The sequence below is a fragment of the Mus caroli genome, unplaced genomic scaffold (assembly GCF_978045245.1).
Source record: "Mus caroli unplaced genomic scaffold, Mus_caroli_1 scaffold_18, whole genome shotgun sequence".
Taxonomy (NCBI): domain Eukaryota; kingdom Metazoa; phylum Chordata; class Mammalia; order Rodentia; family Muridae; genus Mus; species Mus caroli.
Window position 1 is genome coordinate 8,416,495 of NW_028227273.1, and position 24,029 is coordinate 8,440,523.

The 24,029-nt window shown below is 46.3% G+C and overlaps 1 protein-coding gene across 1 annotated transcript in view; it reads right to left on the reverse strand.

Moving 5' to 3' along the window:
* Positions 1-24,029, reverse strand: part of Prkce (protein kinase C epsilon) — a 481,070-nt gene that overhangs the window by 282,268 nt on the left and 174,773 nt on the right. The window contains exon 2 of the mRNA XM_021186165.3: positions 15,651-15,714. Within this exon, the coding sequence (XP_021041824.1) occupies positions 15,651-15,714 (64 nt within the window). The remainder of the gene's footprint in view (positions 1-15,650; positions 15,715-24,029) is intronic.

Genomic DNA, 24,029 nt, shown 5'->3' on the forward strand with positions numbered 1-24,029 from the left:
GTGAGGCAAGGACCCAAACCTGCAGGCCTCTACGGGCTCTCAGTATCGCTAATCACCAGATGTGGCCTATTAAAAGGACACTGGAGAACAGAGGCTCTTCTGCATAGGCGTATAAAGCTCCTCTCAGGGAACCACTGAGTATCAAACAAGAAGCTCAGATGCAGACACAGGAGATCTCCCTTGAAGCTGTTGATCAGAGGTGTCCAAGAGATCCCCTTAACCATACAGATTATTCCTGCTGGACCTGGTTGTCCACCAGAAACTTGAGGGTAAGAGGCTATTGCTGAAGACCCTATATTTACACTTTGGACACAGAGCTTGGAGAAATCATGGCATTATCTAGAAGACTGCAAAGGTCTATGTGGATGGCTGGGACCTCCGGGCCAGAAGCCTTACCCCACTGTGAACCCCCTGAAGTACTACTCACCTGGCAAACTATGCCCACTGGAGTAATAGTAGCACAGATGTCTCGGGCTGGGGTAGGGCATCCAACAGCTATCTGACTAGACTTAAGGTCTGCTCAACAGAGGAAACTCCTGCCTGGTACTGTGAACTGAGAATCCATGGCTAGACAGGTCATGGACTCTACTATCATTTGGCTGAATTGATATCTGACTAACTTGCAGATACTAACCTCATACCAATAGATTGGCCCAGCTCTATCCTTTAGCAGAGAGGCTGATGGACAGAGGTTTACAGAGAGGAACACAAATGATCAAACAAGTGACCAGAATGTGTTCATCCCCAGAGCATCATCTGTACCCCATCCCCCGCCATTGACTGAGGAAATGCCAATGGGGGACCACAGCAAGACTGAATGAGCTCAGGACGACAGCTGGGAAAGAAAGGGCATCTTCTGGACAGGACAGGCAGCTGTGCTCATCAGCTCTCCACAGCAGTGGTGCCTACACACGACTCGCACAAGGTCAGTCCAACCAATATACCAGCGTGGACGATGATGATGGAGGGCTCACAAGGCATCAGCCCTCGCTGGAAACCTGCACACACTTGACAGCTGCCAGGCAAGAGAAAGTTGCTAGCTTCCTTCAGTGGTGGGACCTCATGCTGCAGCCTTATATCGTCATGCATGCGGGTAACACTAACCTGTGTGTGTGTGCGTGTGTGTGTGTGTGTGTGTGTGTGTGTGTGTGTGTGTGTGTGTGATGTGAATCTGGGAAAAGACAGTGAGAGGGATGTGGGAGGAGTTGGAAGGGAAGAGAAGGGTGAACTTGACCAAAATAAAATTCATTTACGTATAAAAAATAATAAAAATTAAAACTATAATGTTAATTTTAAAATCTGATAACACAGAGCTGATAGTTTTAAAATCTGATAATACAGATGACTCAGTGGTTCAGAGCACTGGCTGCTCTCCCAGAGGACATGGGTTCAATTCCCAGGACCCACATGGTGGCTCATGACCATCTGTAAGTCTAGGAGGCCCAGTGCCCTCTTCTGGCCTCTACAGGTGCTAGGTATGCACATGACACATGATACATGTCATATATGCAGACAAAATACTTAAATAAACTAAATAATATTTTAATTGTATAACTAACTATTAAGAAGATATAAAGCAAATAGTTACTGTAAATCCATCTGCCAGTAGCAGCAATTGGTATAAAACATTTTACCAAGGAATACATACATCCACTGAGTCGCCAAATCAGGCCCCTGGTAAGTAACCTAGAGAAACTGCAGTTATGCTCAAGTGTGCCCAATTACAGCACTGTCCTTAACAGGAAAATCTTAAGAGGCCCAGAAAGGAAAGAATACATGACTGAATTTGATGTAATCACATCATGTAATAACACACAGAAACAAAACCTAACCAACCATCGTCGCACACTCCAAGGAGGATGACACTGGAAGGTGTGATGTTAAACTAATTACAAAGCACTGATACCAAGTATTTAAATAAGGTTCAAAGCAAATAACTCATTGTTTAAGGATATATGGGCATGAGCTGAGCAGGTAAACCATAAATTACTGCAAGAAAAGAATGAACACAAAATGCAGGTGAGCAGGGGGGATGTAAAACAGTAGGCTGTGGGCTATTCCTGAACTGGATCTTGCACACACATGACACGTGAGGCATCATGTATTGTCAGAACTGAAATCGTACAGGGGGGGCGGGGGCAAGGCCCTCGAAGTGGGGACAAACGTAACTACAAAAAAAAAATCTTTGTTTGATTGTTAGTTTTCTAAAGCAAAGGTGCCTGCAGGCTGCAGGAAGGGATTCTTTTTTTTAATTTATTTAAAGGGCCCTGGTTTGAATTTTTAAAAAGAGAAAATAGTAAGATTCCTTTGCAGGCAGAGCTAGGTGCTTCTGGTTAACCTGGCAGTGGAGTGGCTTCCTGAGCTATGTAATTACAGTCAGGAAGAGGTCAAGCAGCTGGAAGGACATCTGTAATTAAGCAGGCAAAGTCTGTCTTCCAAGTCCCGGAGGCTGTGACAGCAACCCCAGTGACCCCAATCCCACCGATGGAAGGCAATTCTTGACTTTCATCCATTTAACCTTCAAACAGTGCACGGGCCAAATGTACACCCAACAATGAACAGGCAGGGACCTTCCCCAGCCGGCTTTTACCTGCCAAGCATCTGTAAGCCCTCCACAGCCTAGCTGTCTCACTTGGACAGCAGCCATCCCTTAACTCCTATAACAAATATATCCTAAGGATGGCTGGATCCTACACAGCCTGAGACACGCCACTATGGCAGGGTCAACGGAGGCAGACTTAGCATGGCTTAGAATATAAGTGTTTGTGCACCTACAGAAATACTGCATCGCTTCATATCTTTCTTTCTTTAAAAAAGAATAAAACTAAAAACAGGAAGAGAAAAAGTGACTGTTCTCCTCACAATGAAAACATAGATACCATGTATCTTGAAACATCAAGGCCAATAGAATTAACCAGAAAACCTGTAGTCTCAGCTGGACTCTCGGCATCTAAGCAGGTTGGCGTGCTCCCTGACATGATTAAGTAAGAAAAAATATATATATATATGCATTTTTAAAAGCACAAAATATTGGAGATATTACCAAAGAGTGTGTCCAAACAATGAGACATAATGAGAGGATTTTAATGCGTTTTAGCTCTCCGGTAATGAAATCCTGCATCACAGCATTTAACTCAATTATTCAACTTCTATTCCTCTGGCTTTCAGATGTATTTTTAGAAGCATCATGTGCAGACTTGGAGTGCTGCCTCCTTACAAAGCTGCTGTGGGCTCCTCCTGCACAAGGAGGCTGAATCCAGCTGCCTGCCAGGCTTGGCTTGTTGGCTGGTGTTGCGTGAACTTTTACTGGGGAGATTCAAACAAGGGACTCCTCACCCTGCATAGGGTGTCCATGACAGACCACGGCATGGTTCCATCAGGGTCCGGTCTGGTGAATAAATGAGTTCATTGGCTTACTTAGAGAACTTGACTTAGAGTAAGTTGCTTACAGGAGCGTGGTACCCTGGTGGCAGTCACAGCACTGAACACTCACCCCCGCATAGCTGCACAGATGGAGTCCCCTGTCAGCGAAGCCTCTACTGTCTACTCCACAAAGGCTGCTGCAATTAGCGCAGAGTTACAAGCAGATGGGATGCAGGAGGACATCTCTCAGGTGAGGGTCTAACCGCCCTTCCCTTGCCCTCCTTCCCTGAGGGGATGTCAATAGACCACGTCCCGAGGGTCATTCCTGAGAAGTCACAGCTACTTCTGACAAAGATGACAATAGCTGCTATGTCTGAAGGACAGGGTCGAGCTTCTACAGATGGTGGCTTTGGGGACTTTGGTTCTTACTGCACATGAAGAGCTGGGAATCCCACGTCCTGTAGGTAATCTTGTGGTTTGTCCATTTGGGGCGATCCATCACTACCTAGTGAGAATCTCGCTGCTCCCCAAAATACAACCTACTCTGGAGGCAACCCAGGTTTCTTCTCACGAGCATGGCTTCTAGGCAAGCGTTTCCTGAGTTGGAGAAAAAAGGTCCTTGCCTCCTGGCACACATGAACAATCAGGACAGAAGGCTAAGAGATGGCAGTGTCGGTCGCCATTTCTCTTTCTCCCGGGATCTGGGCATCAATGCACACCAAGGACGGCTCTTTAGCAAGCTCAGTATCATAGTCATGTGATAGAGTTTGAGGCACAACAGTGAGGCTTTGGGAGATATTTACTCTACTCACAGGAGTCTTCACAGGAGGGGCTGGTGCAACCTGGAGGCATTCAAACACGGGTCTTTAAGAATAACATTCAGGAAGTGGGGGGCGCTATGGGGGACTTTTGGGATAGTATTGGAAATGTAATTGAGGAAAATATGTAATAAAAATATAAAAAAAAAAAAAGAATAACATTCAAGCCTTTTTTTTTTTTGTCATTTTGAGACTGCATCTCCCTGGCTAGCCCAGGCTGGCCTTGAACTTATGATCTTCAGCAGCAGTGATTGATTAGACACAGCATCTGGCTTCAACACTAAGTTTTAACATTTCCTCTTTTTCTTAAGGTTTCAGGGAACATAAACTACCCTGAAAAGCTAAGGCGAATTCCTTTCTCTCTTCCCCATTATTTTACCTACTCACCCTTTAAAAGACTGGTGCAGGGTGTGCGGCTGCAGCTTCTGGACTAGGCAGAGCCTCACCCGAACTTTCCTCAGAATACAAACAATAAAAATAGATGAGGGCATACGTATAATGAATGCCTCGGGGAAATACGGGGCTAAGGACCAGCAGGCATGGGTGGGATCTGACAGTGTGGGAAGACTCCCAGGAGGAGGCAAACTTATAAACTCACTGAGGTTTGAAAGATTAGAGAAGGGACTGAAGGAGCAGGGAGAGCCAGGGTATTGTAACTGGGGAGGCAGTGAGGTAGCCTCGAGTCCCGCTAATAAGTACCTGGCCCCGCAAGCCAGCTTAAACTCTCTGTCCACACCCACCTGTGAGACGGATTGTACACTGGAACGCGAAACAACTATTATCCAAAGCAAAGTCAGCCAAACGCCTTATTTATCCCAATCATTTCCTTTAAAGGTGACACTCTTGCCTCTTACTTTCATTTAGTTACACATCCACTTAACAAACAAGTAAAAAATTATGCCCCTACTGTGTGCTCTGCCCCTGATCCAGAACTTTCTCTTTTCATGAAAAGCAGTATCGCCTGCTTATCAGAGAAGGGTCACACGGGAGGTAAGGTCTAGCAAGGTCCCTGGGTGCATTTCTTTAATGAAAGCCACAAGAACCAGGAGAAAATGTGCACGGTGGGATCAAATTCAAGCAGCACTCAATACTTGGGGGTATTTATAGAAAAACAAACACAAAACCAAAAAAAATCCAATATCCTGATGAGTGGGTCCCAGAAGGTCATGCAGGGCTTTGTTTTCTGGCTATAAACTGGCTCTTGTCCTTGCTCTGGAGAACACAGCTACTGCCTGCCCACTCTGCTTTTCAGCAGGCTGCTTAAGTCAAGTGACCTGCTGGTGGATCCTAGCGGAGTCCCCCCCCCCCAGGAAGGAGGAACTGAGACTAGAAAAAGATGCACCCACAGGGTGGGTTTTGGGGTGAACTCTTGGGAGGTGGGGAGGGAAAGGAACTGGGAAATTTCCAGTTACAACTGCTGTCTGCTGAGCATGGTTTGCCAGGGACCCTAGGGACTACCGTCTCTTGCTGTTCAAAAGTGTGTTCTGGTGACCAGCAACACGGCATCTCCTGGAGCTGATCAGCCACATGGAACCACCAGCCCCAACCCAGGGCCCACAGAGTCGGTATCTGTGTTTTCATAGCATCTCTGACGGATTCAGCTTTAAACTCCTTAAGCCTCGTTTCGTCTAGATGTAAAGAGGAAAGCCATATGACAGATCTCTTTGGATATAAATAATAATCTCCGCTCTAGAGTCATGTGAACCTCCTTCCTCTCTCCAGGAGGGAGGGCTTAAAGGCACAGGAAAAAACTACACAGCACATCCTCACCCTGTGCAGAGAGAAGACCACCTGGAACCAAAGAGACTACGGGGCTTGTTGCCAGACATTCTCCAGACCTCTGCCTTTTTCACTGGTGCCCAGCAGACGATGGAGTCAGAGTATACAATTGTTTTGTTTTGTTTGAGACAGGGTTTCAGTATCTAGGCATGGATGGCCTAGTCTTGTTCTGTAGAACAGGCTGACCTTGAACTCACAAATATCTGTCTGCTTCTGCCTGGCCAGCACTGGGGTTAAAGGTGTGAGGCACCGAGCTCAGTTCAGTATACACTTGTTGTATGTATTGGTAAACCATGAGAATAGCTCATTGTAAAGTAGGAACTAAAATAAAGATTCTAATCTCTCTCTGTGTCTCTCTCTGACTCTGTCTCTGTCTCTGTGTCTCTCTGTGTCTCTCTGTGTCTCTGTGTCTCTGTGTCTGTCTCTCTCTCTCTCTCTCTCTCTCTCTCTCTCTCTCTCACACACACACACACACACACACACACAGACATGTGTGCAAACCCTAAAAGTGAAGATAATTTCCCTTGAACTCACTTTCTCACAATTTCAAAGGAATTCACTAGGGGTGGCAATGGCTTCTGTAGCAGAGACGTCATTCCTCTGCACTACGCACTATCATTATTGCTAGTGTCAGAGACAGACTGACTGGAAGGCCAGGGAAGGAGGTCTGACCCACTGGCAGCCACTTGCTCGCTGTTGATTTTGTATAGCCCCACCCCCACAGGTGAGAACCAACATCTCCCTCTATTCCACTCCTCCTTCCCTCATTGGAAGCACCATTCATCTTCTTCTCGAGTAGCTGGACATGCAGAAGTAACACGAATGCTCTCACTATCAGGAGCTCAGCTTCTTCTGATAGGAGGAGGCAAAGAACAGACCAAGAAGCACAACAGTGTGTTGCAGCTGCTGGTGGGAACAGGTATCGTGGAGCCAGCAGTAAGGCTCTCCCCCACTGAGGCCTCTCCCCTGAGCAGAGTCAATGAATCGCAATCACTAGCACTGCTCTGGAGTGATCTCCTTCAGGCCACATGGCTAGCCTAAAATGCAGTAATAACAGATACTATATTCTCCTTTCTTGGTTGAGGGAACAGAGCTGCTGCTCACAGGTGATCCTCGCTGGGACTTGATTCGTCAAATGTTTCCATATCCGCAATCTATTTGATTTATACAGACATGTAGCTATCATATACCCAATGTATACAGGCACTCTACTCAGTCCTAAGACACAATAAACAATAAAACAAATCCCTGAAGATTACATTCAAGTCTCTCCCAGCTCTCCCACCTGTCTGTGTGCATATAGAGAGAATGTCTCTGCAATGATACATCAATCACTGGGAACAGTGACTATCTCTGGGGAAGGGATAAGGAAATTTGAGAAGGAAGAAAAATATTCTTGTTTAGTTTATCATTTATGTGTATGGGCTATTTAAAAATTATTTAGAAATAATAAAGAAGGGATTAGATGGAAATGTGACTGTTCCCTTATACAGAGGGACAAAGACTTGTGTCTGGCTAGGGATTACAACCGGCTCCAGAAATCCCTAAGAGAGAGAAATAACCCACTGAATAAATACAGATCACACATGCAAGGAAAAGGAGCCCCCTTTTCCTTACAGGATTAACCCTGTCTACACATTTACTGCTCAAGAGACCCCTCTAATAAACAATGAGATACATTAAGTTTAGAGGTTTCCTCTCACAGGGCCTTAGTGGAGACTCCATATTCCCGCAGTGGAGAAATAGGCAGGCCCAGTAGCCCATTACCATAGGTACCGAAAGACCCTCAGCAGTTCAATTCCACAGAGCGGTTGCTTTTCCTTGCTAGGTCTGCTTACTACATTGCTAATGTGGTGTTTCTGGTGGCAGCTCTTTATTTGGTAACTGTCACTGCTTGTCCCATGCTTGATCATATGTACACAGACTGGTGGCTTCATTAGCTTGGCTATCCTCCGCCCCGCTGGAAGCCACAGACAGCAAGTGGCTGTCCGTGACCTCCTTCCCCAGCCTTCCAGTCTGTCTCTCTCTGACGTTAGCAGGAGTGGTGATATAGAATGCAAAGTGATGTTCTCTCTGCTATAGGCACCCTGGCTTCCACTAGTGAATTCCTTTGCAACTGTGAGGAAGAGTGCATAAAAGAGAGATTACATATGTAACCCTGTGCACATGCGTGTGTGTGTGTGTGTGTGTGTGTGTCTTCTCAGTCTACACAAGCTCAACTGAAGGGTTACAATACAAGGGGAAGATAAAAGCTTGGCGTTACCCCTAGATTAATGATGGCAAATGTGTTTGGTTGTGAAAATGTGAGGGTTTCAACAAAGCTAGGTAATAAGGGACATCAATAAAACTGTCAGCACTGGCCAGTTTCAAGTAGATAAAAGAATAGAATAATCAGTACAGAAAGACAACTCTCTAAATTAGGTTAGATGAATGGAAATACCCTTTTCTTTCAAGCCAAGTCACAAGGACATTAACAACAGTAAATGATTAAATTATGGTCCATTTCAAGCAAATATGATCTGAGCTGCAAACATGATTCCCCCCAAACTCTCTTTTATAAGATACAGAAATGATAGTGACAGATGGAGAGGACTCGGGAGGAGATGACAGAGCCATGTCTTCACTAAGGACCTATCATAAGCCCTCCCTTGCTATATGTGTGTTTCTTCCATCTGACTATCCCTTCTGCAGTTAAGTCAGGAGTAAAACAAGCACTCAGTCAACAGAGACATCCAATAGCCACACCCACAATGGCAGACAGGGAGGAGGCTTGCAGAGAACAGCTCCCCAGTCTCTCCAGGTTCAATCCTGGTTTTGTCTGCTAGTGGCTGGCATTTGGTGTTGTTGACCATGGCGGGGGGCAGGGGGGGAGGTTCATTTCAGAGGAACCACTGTGCTTCTAGAGACCAATTAGAAGGAAATGGGGGCTTCTTGGCTTTTTTTTTTCTCATTGAGAATGTATGCAAAGGCTCTTTGGGATATAAGAATTCCTGGACAGGGGTGGATGCTCATTGAGTCTTCTATGTCATCCACACAGGCAATCACCTCTAGTAATAAACACTGATTCCAACAAGGCAAAGATGGACCACCATTTCTAGACAGCGAAAGATAGGCTCCCTTGTCCTGTGTCTCAGAGCGAGAGCTGCCAGTACAGAGCGCATAGTAAAAGACCAACGTTTTTGAACATCTAAGTGCTGTGATCTTTATTTTCTGGACTCAGTCCACTTCTGGAAAGTCTGGCACATCCAAATATGTCTAGGGAGCATTGAGGTGAGCATGACCAGAATCCTATTGGTGAAGGGACATTCCCCAGAGGAGAGGGGCCAGCACCTTGCTGGGTGTGGCTTAGGAAAGGTGGAAATGCCTAAGTGATGTTTCATATTCAAAAATGAACAGAAACTGAAAGAGAAAATGTGGGGATGTCGGGGCTTAATTTAGGACACCTGAGAAAGGCCGTAGACATAGCTCTGTGGTGGTCCACTTGTGGAGATCAGGAGTTTATTTTACCAGCTCTGTTAAAAAAGGAAGAGGAGGAGGAGGAGGAGGAAGAGGGGGAGGAAGAGGAGGAGGAGGAAGAGGAAGAGGCTGAAAAGCTGAAGACTGTAGTGTGATTATTGTAGGGCTTTACCAGGTGTCTACCTGGGAAGAAAATCCAAAATAAGCCATGAAGAAATACAAGAAAAACCTTTCTTCAAATGATCTTCTAAATACCTCAATGCCGTCGTTACACCAGGCCTCTACCCAACGTTATGGATGTGATTACATTTGACCTGGGACATTCCCTTCCTCCTTGGGGACCTTAGTGAGACCGAGGCCTCAGCCATGAAGGTTGAGCAGAACAATTGCCATCAACTTTCAAGCGTGGATCAATCATTTGTGGCTCCCCCCACTTTCCCTGTTTGCAGAGCACCACCATTTCTGCTTGCTCTACAGATAACTCTCTTTTTGTTTGAATGCTCCCAAAGAGTATACATTCTGTCTGCCTTGTTTATCCTGCCATTCCTGAGTATGAAAAAGTCTAAGCCATCTTGGATAATGATAACAGGACTCTCTCCCAGCTCACAAAGCCTCTCCCGGACTCTCTAAGGTCTGTTCTACCCATCCTTTCCCGCATAAGCCCCCCACTCCCTTGGCATTGCTGGGTTATTCCAGTCCCAGTTTCCCCCTTGGTGACTGGCACTCAGTCTGAACTCGGTGTGAATGTTCTAGTCTTTGATGCCTTCCTCCTCTAAGATGTTCATTCCTGGTTGAAGTCAAGTAATGCTCTCAGTCTTGTGAACATCATCTTCCATTTTCAACGTCACGCTTCACTTCCAGTTTCCCTAATCTCGAGATGAATTGGCGACTGTCCATCATTGGAGTAAGTGGCCCAAATGAGCAAGAGTTAAAACTCGCCGACAACCAGAAGCTACTTGATCAAATAATATGGGATCTAGAAAAAGCCGAATTCTTCAGAAGGCCTTCGGAACCTGGAGATGCTGTTGAGACCCTGCCCTCTAGCAGAGTCAAGATTTCACCCAAGAGCAGTGTTTCAATGTCTGCCACGAACATAAGATCCCAATGTCTCTAACAAAGAGCAGGACAGTAGGAAAGATCATTGTCCTGTTAGATTTATGTCAGGTCCAGTTTCAAATCATAACCTACCTACTTATGGGTCCACATTACAGACATCTGGAGAGAGACCAAGCCATTCCTGAAATAGGGATCAAGGGTTCTCCTTTCTAAGAGAGTAACAAGCCAGATCTGTCTGTTCATGAAAGGGACTGTGGGGCCACCTTTGGATTAAAAGCTAAGAATGTTGGCTTTATGTTCCTATGAAAAGCTTTCTGAGGGGAAAAAAATAGTAACACTAGCATCAGGAGGTCATTTCCATGTTGACAACCTCACCATCAGGGCCCTGGCAGAGCAGAAGCCCAGGAGGAGCCTGCAGTATGCTCTGAGGTGTGTCCCTGGCCCTCTTAGCACCGCACCTCCATGTGAAAGTGATGGGGCCAAGCACTTGGTATGTGAAAATCTTCACACGTGTCTTTCCAGAGCCAAGCAAAGTTGTCTTTATCAAATCTGTCTTCTTGAGCAACTAGGGGGAAAAAACAGAGAAAGCCGCAAAAAGGAGCAAGATTTCGAAAAACATACCTGCAGAAAGGCTAAAGGATTTGATGGATTCAGCCTGAAGAAGAAAGATTTAAGAACTGTCCTCAAACAGATGAAAGGATTTACCCAGGGCCGGTAAGAGCCTGGAGGCCATATGTTCTCAGTCTGCACTGAGTGGCGACAGGAGGAGCCAGGCTCCAACAAGAGCCCCTGTTAACATTAATGTGCCCAGGACACAAACCAGTGGTTCTGTGATGCTCCAAAGGGTCTGGCTGGGAATTGCTGAATGTGGGGGTAGGGGGAGGAAGAAAGATGAAGAAGCAAAACCAACAGCTGGGTTGCACTGCTACAGGAAGTAATCGCTTAGACCTGACACACATCCATGTGTTCTGTAAGTAGCCAGCTCTTGCCTTGAGCACTCCACAGCCAGAGTCAGAAACCTCCCTCCTACCACTTCCCTGAAGAGCCTGCTGGCTGCTCTCAAGGTGACTCTGATAAACTCCACTCTGCTCTTGGGTCTCTAGGCTCTGGGTATTTACTGAATATCTCCGTACACATGAATAGTCCCAAGGCCTTGTTCTTATACTGACCCCTCTCTAGTATCTTTGGCAGGGTTACTTCAGGCTAAATCAGCTTACAAGTGGCCAGAATGGACTCTTCCAAACGAAGTCCAAATGAAATGTCATAGTGTTGCCCTGTCTTCTGGGCAAGGAATCTGAAGCTAAGCTGGCGAGCAGAAGAGCCTAAGTCTGATGAATGCCTAGGGCTATACTCTTTCCTAGAGAAGACACCAGGCACTTCATATCACATGACTGCAGAAAGGAGAGTAGGTGGGTATTGCTTCTCAGCTCCCACTTACACAAGGCAGCATCCCACCAGGACCAGATTCACTCTACTTTAGGTTGGGGATTCTGTATACTATTAAAGACCTGGGTCTGTGAGTCTGATGTCCAGTGAGGATGACTTCTTGCAATTTCTACTGCAGTTCGGACTCTGAGGACAATCTGAGATGACCACTGACCTTAGATGCAAATCAGAGGGAGAAGACCACACAGGCTAGCCAGCCCCTCACCAGCTCCCATCCAGAGGGTCTGTGGAGGGTCTGTAAAGGACGGTATACTGCTACATTGCAAAATATGGTGCATTGCTCCATTGTTACAACGAATGTGAACCACCAATGACAGCAAATGCAGAAACCATAACTTATTACACAGAATGAAACACATTTACAATTTGAGAATTAAGTTGCTATTTATACTTCCTTTACCCAAGCTTTGACCTAATTATCTGGTGATTCAATGGTGCCAGGCGTACCAGAGAGCCAAATGTTTGTTATTCATGCTGAAAGTCAATCTACAGAATACCCCAAACTGGGACTCACAGAAAAGTATCTGTGACAACACATGCCAAAAAAGGTCCACTTCTTTCAGCTCATCTATCACCTACAATATTACCCTACTCCTTGGCCATGAGCTCCAACAGATGCCTATTCAAATTACACTGAAGAACAGCATCATGGGACTGGAAATGATCTCCAACGTCACCAGGCCTGACCCTTTACATCTGGGGTCAGGTTCCCTGCTTTAGTCAAAGCACACACTAGTCAAATCCTATTATGGGGACCTGCACAGGATGTCCAAGTGGTGGAATTTCATTAGACAGTCAGAAATCACATTACATCCTGCTCCAGCGGATGTAAACACACAAACTTCCTAATGGCATGTTAGCAAGAAAAAGAGTCCTTTGGGATGCTCTAAAAGAAGGGTGTGTGTTCACACTGTCACCCCCATACCTTTCTATGCACTCTTAGGAATTTGCATGTGGTGGAAAGTGCGTGCAATTTCCATGTGTATGTTTTTCCCATTGGTGGGGCTGGAGCATGGAGACAGGGTTGCTGAAATGTTTCTGGCGGCAGGATTACCAGAGCAGTGAAGCTTCAGTCAGGCATCATTCCAACGCTCCTCTTGCCCACTCACAGAACGCAGTTAGCATTTGCACCCAAGAAAGAGTGTGGACAAAGAGTGGAGTCTGCAGTCTGTAGTGCAATAGGGTAGCTTAACAAATGAGCTTCTCTGGGAGGTCTATTGGGCAGCAGTCTAGCTGGTTTATTCCTGTCCGAGTCTTTCTTGTACCCTCACAACTCTTATGCAACCAAAATTACCTCGAGACAGAGAGCCCTCTCGGTCCAGGGCGAGGACTGGCAGAGCAGATGGGCATGGCACAAATGGAGTATGACACGGGATTACAGACGCCCACCCACCACTCACAGAAGGGAATCCCAAGTCCAGGAACAGCAAAGGCAAACTAGAGTCCTCTTTGCTTTAGAGCAACACATGCTAGCACTTTACAAATCCTGGCATGTGTCAGCATTTCTAAAGTAAACTCTATTTTCTTTAGATGAAAGAGATTTTTAAAAAAGACTCAGAATTTAGCCCAATGAAAATTGTTTCGGTTATTCACATGCAATAAAGCGTAGAAGCAAGAAGGAAAAAAAATCAATTGCTTCTGATTTATTTATTCATTCAGTGTCCATCTCCTTTCTCTCTTATGTAAAAAAAATGTTGTTTATAATTTTGCAAGTCATTAATCTTTTTGAGGAGAAAGAAAATAATTCAAGCCTGCCATTGGCTTGCCCAGCATCTTGGCACAGGAAATACATGTTTAATTAAGGTTAGGGAAAGAACAGGAAAAAAAATTGATTTTTGTTTATCAAACATTTTCCAGCATCTACAATCAGGATGCTATTGTAAACTCTCAAGTCTGATAAGCCGGGCTCTCATACTATGCTAAAAAAAATGTTTAAGCAACTACAAGCCTTCAATCTTTGTTTGTCTTATTATTTTTTCTTAAATTTCAGGCTGGCCCAAGTTCTTGTGTGCAAGACACTATCCCGCCTCAGTCTCAAGAGCAGGCATTTACCACCTGTGCTGGGATGGGCTGTCTTTCTATAACATGGCTGGTTTATTTTACTTTATTTTTTGAAGGTCTTAAATATTTCATAACATATATTGTTAAATCCTCAACTCTCCAACAGCATATTCTATTTTTGGCTGTTTAGTACTGATAACAGAGAGGGGAAGTTGGACTTGCCAAACATAACTGCAGTAAAGAGCAGAATATGTAAGAAACCAATTTTAAAAGGATGTTTAAAGCTTTTAACCTATGCCAAATCATCAACTCTAGTGGGGTCCCCATATGCACATGACTGTTGAGTTGTTCTGAACACCTGTAGAGACTGAATATGAATAAAGTTATTGGGTACCATTATCACTTACGTCATTTTCTTAGAGCAGTGTTCTCAGCCTTGTGAATTCTGTGACCCCTTTAATACAGTTCTTCATATTGAGGTGACCCCCAACCATAAAATGACTTCATTGATACTTCATAGCTGTAATTTTGCTACTATTATGAATCATAATGTAAATATCTGATATGCAGGAAGTCTGAAATTAAGACTTCAACCCATAGGTTGAGACCCACTGGCTTAGAGGCTTTGACCTTACTTAGATGTTTCCTCCCAACAGAGCCTTTACCTAGAGTCAGTCAGTCAGTCAGTCAGTCAGTCAGTCTCTCTCTCTCTCTCTCTCTCTCTCTCTCTCTCTCTCTCTCTCTCTCTTTCTCTGTGTGTGTGTGTGTGTGTGTCTGTGTGTGTGCTTGTGCATGTGCGTGTGTGAGACTCTGTGCTTATAACTTGGTGTGAATCTGTGAAAAGGCCAAGTTTTCCAGGCAGGAGAGCTGAAGGTCAGGACTCCCCCCTTCTCTCTTGGGATCACAGACAACATTTCTTTCTCTCGTCTCAAAGGGGAAACAGCAATTCTCTCCCGATCTCTCAGCCATGCCACTAGCACCAACTGTTCTACCTCCCTGCCCACAAACAGAGAGAGAGAGAGAGAGAGAGAGAGAGAGAGAGAGGACTAATGAGGCCAGTAAACACCCTTTGGTCTCCTGCTGAAGTCTGTTGTAACTGCCTTGCCCCTGTCTGGACATAGATGCATTTCCTTGCCTTCCCTTCCACACTGTTCGTCTGGTCTTCACCACACTGACACTTCTGCACTTAAAACACAGTAAGTGAGCGAAGAAGGAAGAAATCAAGGTAAGAGGATATAAAAAGAAGAAGAAACAATCCATACATTGTCTCATCCTATCAGCATCATTTGTCTTTTAAATAGCTAGTAGAGGAATCTGTAAATGATGAAAAAAAAGGTAAGATTTTAAAGTCTGACACCTTGTCTGCTTCCTTTCTGAATACCGTTAGGCTAGCTGGTTTTACTTCCTTCTCACCACACCCGGTGCAAACCCCACAGACGCCTCCTGGGAGAGGGTGCCCCTGCACTGGCACCTGCCCTGCACGCAGCATTTGGAAATGCCCGTGTTACTGGCCTCTCAGCAAGTCTGAAATCTCCTTCTGCTCCAGCAATAACAGATGGTTGGCTCCTGTTTGGTGCACAGGCCCAACATCTTCCAAACAACCTTTCTCCTGCTAAAGCATGCCAACTAATTAAATGTCACTATGGTAAGGTCCTGGCTGAGATGGAAAGAGGGAGACCCAGCAGACCAAGGCTCAACAGAACAAGACAAGAGCAAGAGGTGGCACCCTACCTTCACCCGATGATCCCGAGAGATCGATGATCACGTACACTTTTCCTTCTGGCTCCAGGTCAATCTGAAAGTAAGAGAATGACAGAGGGGCTGTTAGTGCATGGGTGGGCAGCTTGAGAGATCCATTCCCACCCTGAGCTGCTGGAACTCAAGAGTCGTGACACCCATCAGACCTGTGTCAAGTGCTAGGTGAGTTAGCAATGAAAGAGCAACAGTGTTCACTGAACATCTACTGTGCTGTCGTCCTAAAGATCTGAAGCACACCCAAAAGGGAGCATCAGCCAGTGCTTTGAACCTTGGGGGGGGGGCTTCCTTCACAATGGATACTTGAAGAATTTCTAAAGATGCGACTGATGGTTGTGACTAACAGAGAGGATGCCATCACTGGTGTCTATAGGGTAGAGAGCCCAGAGAAGCCACAGGGTCTAAGACCATCCCCAGAGCAAAGAATCATCCAGCCTTCCAGTCAACCACCTGAAGCTTAGAAGGTTTAACGTTAGCCCCCTTTACAGGTAACCGTGGTCCTAGTTTCAGGCTAAGTGGCTGAGATCCGATGCCAAGATTGTCCAAAGAAACTTGTGTCTTTTATATGTCTCAGAAAGGAAGAGATGAATTGAGACGTCGCTCCTGTACTCAGTGATGAAAATCTCACTGGGAAATTAAGGAACAGAACAGTGCGGAACTCAGCTAGTAAGAGGGAGAGACTGAACCACGAGCGACTGCATGGAAGGATCCTGAAGGCAGCAGAGCAGAGCAGTGTGAGAAGCAGCAACACAGATCCAGGCTCTGAAAGCACGCCTCCCCCTGATCCCCTCACTGAGCTCATGTGCTGGCTACACAGGTGTTTTGTGACCCACAGATTCCAGCTGAGTTATAAAGAGAGTCAGTACTTTCAACTGCTCACCGGTGACCTTCTCCTTCCATCCCCAGTTTGATCCCTCTTCTACTCTAACTAGAGCCAACGTGCTATTCAGAACCCAGTTGATGACGCTGGGCAGTGGGGTGGAAAATGGAAGCCTTGACCTCTTTTTTTTTTTTTTTTTTTTTTTTTGGTAAGTTCAGACATCTTTGCAAGGTAGGAACACTTCTGCAGAACATGTGATTTCCACATGGGAGAGTAGTAACTCTGGGAGACTTGGCTTTCCAAGTCCACACCACAAAACTCTCCCACCCCACCTCCCACCCGCCATCTGCATACACAGAGTTCCAAGGGGCTCAGCAGTGCCAGGCTCTCTCCGGAACAAGCTGTGCATTTCCTAAGGACAGGAACTGCCATCCCTTCCTGTAATTTTTTTCCCCACCGTCCCCAGCAAAAGGCAAGTGCACACGGAGCAGGTAATGCTTGGGAAGAGGCACTGTGGTAGACGTCTCCGGCTCCTTCAAGGTTGAGGGCAATATGCCTCCTCTCTGAGGCGTTCCTAGACACTCCCACCAGGATGTGTTCCTCCCTCGTCTGGGTTCCCACAGCACGCTATCCTAATCACAGTTCCTATTAAACCATAGCCCACTGTCCATGTAGTCATCTCCCCTGTTAGACAGAAAGTGCAAGATCTACCTTCCCAACTTCTGCTCACTTCTCTCGGTCAGAAACTGTCCAATACCCATTTGTGGAGGTAGGAATAAGATCTAAATTCGAGGCTTATAAAGTTTATTTTGGGTCCTTCACCCCTTCAGACCTCCATCCTCAGGGAGGAAAACAGACTTGAGATTTGTACTGAGGTGGCATTCCATATGACACTCGGAGAGGGAAGCTGAGGTGGCTGTTCGATGAACATGCTAATATAAGCACCTGTGCGAGGCAAAGACACTGAAGTTGAACCAACTTTCTCTCTAAGTCACACCATACCCTTCCCAGACCACTCCGGAGCCCTGTTGCATGGCTGGACTTAGCGCCTCGTGGCTGAGAGTGTTTGCTGTCGGTTTCAAATCTTCATTTGTCTCAAGGGATAACCTATGGAGGAGGCAAGTGGTGTCTGGCCAGGCAGTGAAAGAGAGCAGTGAGCAGATTTGTGCCATCCTCAGGGACTCCACACTTAAGCTTGGGATCCAGACGAGAACCAAATACTCAACTGGGGTCCCACAAGGTGACTTCCCTCAGAGTTCATGATTTTAAACCTGGGTAAAACCATGGTTTCCCTGGAGCTCTTTGGAGGACGATCACACCATAAACACACCCCAGCCCCAGCAAGGAGTCACAGACAGAAAACCAGCTGTTGGCTCTGCTGAGCAGCGCTAAACCAGAATTCTGTCTCTGCCCAAGTTCAAAATGATCAGGAGCCCTTTTGCCCCCGAGCATGGAATTCAAATAATGTATGCCTTTTGATTAGATCATCTCTGTTAACCCCAAACAAAATGAAACACTTTTTCATATCCTCCAAGTCAAAGATTTCCCACGGCTGCAGACTGTTGGTGAAGCACAATGCTATCTGTGAGAGGCAGGGAGGAGGGTAGTGGGGGAAGGAGCTGGGGAGCGAGGCCGATCCAAGGCGGGCACAGAGCCTATCTCTGCAGAGGGGAAGAGAGGATTCGGAGAAGGGAAGACAGGTCATTGACGGTAAAACGTATTAGGATATTAACATTCAAGATAGCAATCAGAAGCCATCTTAGCACCCATGCTCCCTCAATACTGACGAACTGCATTTCCCAACAGAAAAATAGAAATTAAGCCATTACACATGCCAAAAGCAACAAAGAGCTGCTTCGCAGGCAGAGCAGATGGCTGGAGAGCACCGGCCAAGCCCTAGTCAGCCAAGTGAGGAAGGCTGTCCATCAGCATGGCGGGACTTCAGTGTTGGTGACTGGAGGAGTGGCCAAGTACGAAGGGTGGTAGAAAGTGGTCTGACTTCACAGCCTAAGGGATTTTATCACAAATTCTGCCCATGGATGCATGGTCCAGATAATGAAGCAGTGTGAGTTTTCAGACCTGCACGACTCTGCAATCTATTGGAGGGCATCAGACAGCTGGAATGACTTAAGAAAAGACCCCATAGCCCCCTGCAGCCATTCCCAGAACAGTGCTGAGCCCCTCCTGCAATGAGGGCTCGCTCCACTTGCACCAGAGGTAGCCCTGTTCATAACCTCTCCTTAGGCTTCTTACTTCTCCTCGACAGACTTCCTAGCTACTTTCCTTTCTCTTAGACTACGATTCTCCTTCAAGTTAAATCCCTATTGGCTTTTCCTCCAGCCAGGGCCAGAAGCCAAGGAAGCGGAGGGGGAGATGAGCACAGCCCTTGGCTTCACAGCAGGCCAGAACCCCAGTTTTGTCTCTTACCCGCTGAGTGACCTCAAACAACTATTTCCTCTGCATAAGCCTTGGCTTCATCTGTGAAATGGGTTGTCATGGAAATTCTGTGAGACAGAAATGCCAAGCACTTGGCACTCAGAAAATGCTCAATGTGTGGAAAAGAGAAAAACTGACCAGCTAGATGGTCTGTCTGAAGCAGTAGGGCCTGCAAGATGGCTCACTAGGTGAAGGGGCTTGCCACTAGGTCTGATGATCTAAGTTTCTTTCATTCCCAGATGGTAGAGAGACCCAACTCCCACAAATTGTCCTCTGACTTCTCTCTTTGTTAGTGTCATAGTACACATGAACACAATATATACATACATAACACACACACATGCTCATACACACATTCATACACACACACATGTATACACGTACACACACACACGCACACGCACACACACACAAACGTCTTCAAGTCCCACCTTTGTTTTTTTTTATATTTATTTATTTATTATTATATGTAAGTACACTGTAGCTGTCTTCAGACACACCAGAAAAGGGCATCAGGTCTCATTACGGATGGTTGTGAGCCACCATGTGGTTGCTGGGATTTGAACTCTGGACCTTCGGAAGAGCAGTCGGGTGCTCTTACCCACTGAGCCATCTCACCAGCCCCAAGTCCCACCTTTGTAGTCCAAAGTTCTTTCTACTCAAACAACCCTCCCCGAACCCAAACAAATAGAAAACATTTTGTGTCCCAAACTGATATTCCTATAAGTTATCATAGAATATCAGATGACTTTTTAATGCTACTGTGACTATCAAAAAGGTAAGTCTTGTACTCAGCTTGGGGTAAACCCAGGGGCAGGCAAGGTTATCCTCTAAGCATGAGAGGTCCACAGTGCAGAGAGAGGGAAAGGGGGAGGAGGAGGGGAGAGGGACAGAGACAGAGACAGATCACAGGATTCCCGGGCATCTGATTTGCTTTAGACACTGAGTTGGGCTCTTCACTGGCCTCAGTGTACTGAAACTCTTGTGATGCCAATGATAGTCTGTGTTTCCAGACGGGAAATGGGTGCTCAGCGAGCTTTCTGCAGTTGTGCCCCTTACCTTATCATGCAAGGAACTGATTCTGCCTGAACTCCGAGGTCAGACTCACGTCCCCTGCTACACCTAGCCCACAGAAGCGTCTCAGAGAGCTTGTCTGGGTGTCCTCCACCCCATGCCCAGGGTCTTCATTCCCCTCTGTAGTGGCCATTGGCTTCCCAGGCCCAATCTCTGTAAGGCAGAGCGTTGTCTTGCACATCTGCAGCACTGCACTGAGCTAAGGGGAACGTGGGTGCAAAGACGCCATTCATTCCAAAGAAGGGCAATGCCACAGGGGCAGAACAAACAGCCCAGAAACTTCCTCAGTGGTGGCACTGCAAAAGCCAAGCCTCTCATGGACTTCTGTGCAGTGCCTGAACATTTTCAAAGTCCTTCATGTGTCTGATTTTATTTATCCCTCATGATTTATCTGTAAGGTAACAGGTACTGTGTTGGTCTATGAGTAAGATTCAGATATAGTAGCACACACTGTAATCTCAATACTCCCCAAGTAGGTTATGAGTTTAAGGCAACCCTGGGGTACATAACTGTCATGGTTTGTATATTCTTGGACCAGGGAGTGGCACCATTTGGAGGTGTGGCCTTGTTGGAATAGGTATGACCTGGTTGGAATGGGTGTGTCACTGTGGGTGTGGGCTTAGGACCCTCACCCTAGTTGCCTGGAAGTCAGTCTTCCACTAGCAGCCTTTGGATGAAGACATAGAACTCTCAGCTCTGCCTGCGCAATGCCTGCCTGGATACTGCGATGCTCCCACCTTGATGGCAATGGACTGAACCTCTGAATCTGTAAGCCAGCCCCAATTAAATGGTGTTTTTTATAAGCCTTGCCTTGGTCATGGTATCTGTTCACAACAGTAAAACCCTAACTAAAAGAATAACAAAACTCGGTCTCAACCAACCTCTTCAATAGAGTCTTTGCTATGATGCACAGGTCCTGGATTTAAACTCTAGCTCTGCAGATGAATCAATAATGCTAGAGCTGAGGCTGACGTGGACCCACAGCAGGCAATGAAGGCTCTGCTGCTTAGTGATGCCAGGGCCACCACAGAGCTCTTGTATCTGGGAATGGACCCCCTATGGCTGAATAATATACACAACTCAAAGACAGTGTGTGTGTGTGCGCGCACACACACACACACACACACAGACCTTCAGGCCAGTAGCCCTTCCAGCACCCCACACCCATCCATCAGGAAACTCTGAGCCAAGTCGTTTTGAAGAATCAGATCTCACCAACGAGAGGCTTAACACCCTCTCCACCTACAGTGTTCACGTCAGGCTTCAGTGACCTATGTGAATCTATGCCTATCTGGAGGGCCAAGAGCTTCAAGAGCCAGGCAGTCTAAAACTCATAAACTCCCTCCTAACCACAGGCTAGGAGGACTCTCACCTGAGAACTCTGGAAACACTTCCCACGGGCCTGGCTCAGCTCATCCGAGTTTTACTGCCCTTTCTGACCATCCCCAGGTCAGCACTTGGGAGAGAAGCAGAGATGGGGAGAGAGGCTCTGCCTGGCCTGGTTCCACCTACGAGGACTCATATAATTAAATGTTTATTTCTCTTTCTTCCTTCCTTGGAAGAGCTTGGGGATAATGTAGAAGAACCATCTAGAAAGGAAGTGAGCATGGTGGTTCAGGTCTGTAGTCTTAACTACTTGAGAGCCCGAGGCAAGAGGCCTATCAATCCCAGCCCACCTAGCCTACAATTGTTTTAAGGCCTACACTGGCAACTTAGCCGGATCCTGACCCCAAATTAAAGGAAAAAAAATGGGTCAACAGCTCAGTCATTTAGGTTCCTGCTGCATGAGAATGAGGCCATGAGCTCAGATCCTTAGCATCCCTGTAAAAGCCAGGCATGAACACACATCTGTAGCCCCAGGGCTAGGGAATGCAGAGACAGGAGAATGTCTGGAGCCCATTGGCTAGCCAGCCAATAGGGGATCTTTAGGTTGAGTGAGGAGGCCATCTCAAATAATTAAGATGGAAATGCTTGAGGGAGCAAAACATATGGCACCAGCCTCGCACACCTCTGTGCATGCACACAACACATCTACACAAACACACGGATGCATGAAAACAACATACACAGTACTGAGTACAACATACTCAGTAGTAACATGCTTGCTTGACATTCACAAGTGTCAAACCCCAGTACTGGAGGGAGGGAGGGAGGGAGGGAGGGAGGGAGGGAGGGAGGGAGGGAGGGTGGGAGGAAGAGAGAGAGAGAGAGAGAGAGAGAGAGAGAGAGAGAGAGAGAGAGAGAGAGAGAGAGAGAGAATATGAAACAAAGACACAGGACCCAAATCTGTACCCTTCAGTACACCACAGTCCCCAGACCTTCCTGGCATGAAAGAGACCAGGCAAAGCAGGGTCATCGTGGTAGCCAACATGCTCTAGTTAAGAGCTGGTAGAAAGAGCAAAGCACCAAGGCATGGTAGAAGAGACAAGGGGACCGGGATGGATTTGACCATAGTGCATTGTCTACAAATAGTATGATATTGGAAAAAATTCAAAAGTAAAAATTAAAGTCACCAAAGCACTGTGATGGGCAATGTTGAAGCCATTCCTAAGTGCCGATTTGGAATCTAGCAGCTAATTTTGTGGCTCTTCACCTGGGGAGGAATCTGCTATCCATTCTATTAACAGAATGCATTGAATGGTCAAGAGACTATGGGATGCAAGTAATGAAGTGTGTTTCAAGGTTTCACCGTGAAGGCGAGCTACCATAGCAACTGCTTCTATAAAATAATGGGGGGAGATTGTTTCTCTCTGAAATGACTCTCACTGTAGTGTTAAGATATTACACAGGAGACAGGAGATAGTAGGTAAGGGTGGTTTTTTTTTTTTTATGAAAGCAAGAGAATCTTGAGTTCAAATCCCTAGCACCCTTGTGACACATGACCATGTATGCTCCCTGCAGCCTGTAAGGGCAGAGATAGGCAGACCCCACGAGTGGTTGGCCAGCTAGCCTCACTCAAGCCACGAGCATCAGGTTCAGTGAGAGATGCTGTGCACACGAGGATACTTACTCCACCCGACTTCCACACACTGATGTTATATAGGCTTTTGTGTACATCCCTGCAGGGCAGGGTCTATTTGTTCAGCACACGGAAGAGATTTAAACAGCATTTGTGTGGTGCTTGGGATTGAAGTCAGGGCCCCATGATGCTAGGTCACGTGCTCCTCAGCTGAACGACACCCCCCAGGACTAAGAGATGTTTGCGAATCTTCCTTCAACAAAAACATATCCTATGAAGTACTTCAACATTGCAAACACTGGATCTGCACAGGCAGATGATGGAGGGGTTGTGCTTTTAAAGGCATCAATCTACACACAGATGCCCAAAGCATCCCCACTCCTTAAAGCCCCAAACTGGAAGCAACACTATGTTCTACAGCAGGTACGAGGAGAAGTGACCCCATGCAACATCCACATAATGGAATTTTGCTTAGCAAGGAAAACGAATAAATTACCAATACTCAGATGAACGCTGTGCCAAAGACACCAAGCACCATATGGTTTCATTTATATAAGGTCCCAAAACAAGCAACACTAATTTACAATGACAAGAACCACAAGGGTGACTACCTCCTGGGGGCAGAGGTGACCGATGACTGCCAAGAGACAGAGAAGAACCTTTGGGAAGATGGAAAATGTCTCTGCCTTAAATGTCGTGGCCATGGCGTGAGTGCACACATTTGAGGAGATGCAGCAAGCAATGCACTCAAAATGGCTGCCCTTAGCGGCATGAGAGTCGCTTCTCAATGAAGTTGCTCTTTATAAAGAAAGAGGAAAAAGAGTTTTTCACCTAAGGATTCCTCCACAAGCTTCCTTTAAATAATAAATCATCTTTCCACCCTCAGAGCATTTAAAATTTCATGTTCCAGTTTTAAAAATAAAAGGACTCATTCAGGGTTTTTCACGAGCACATCTGTCACACAACATAATGTACACCTACCCGCGTGGGCGCACACATTCACACACCGCCCACGTGTGCGAACACATTCGCAGGCACGCAGCTGAGCCACCCTCTCCTGTCGTCT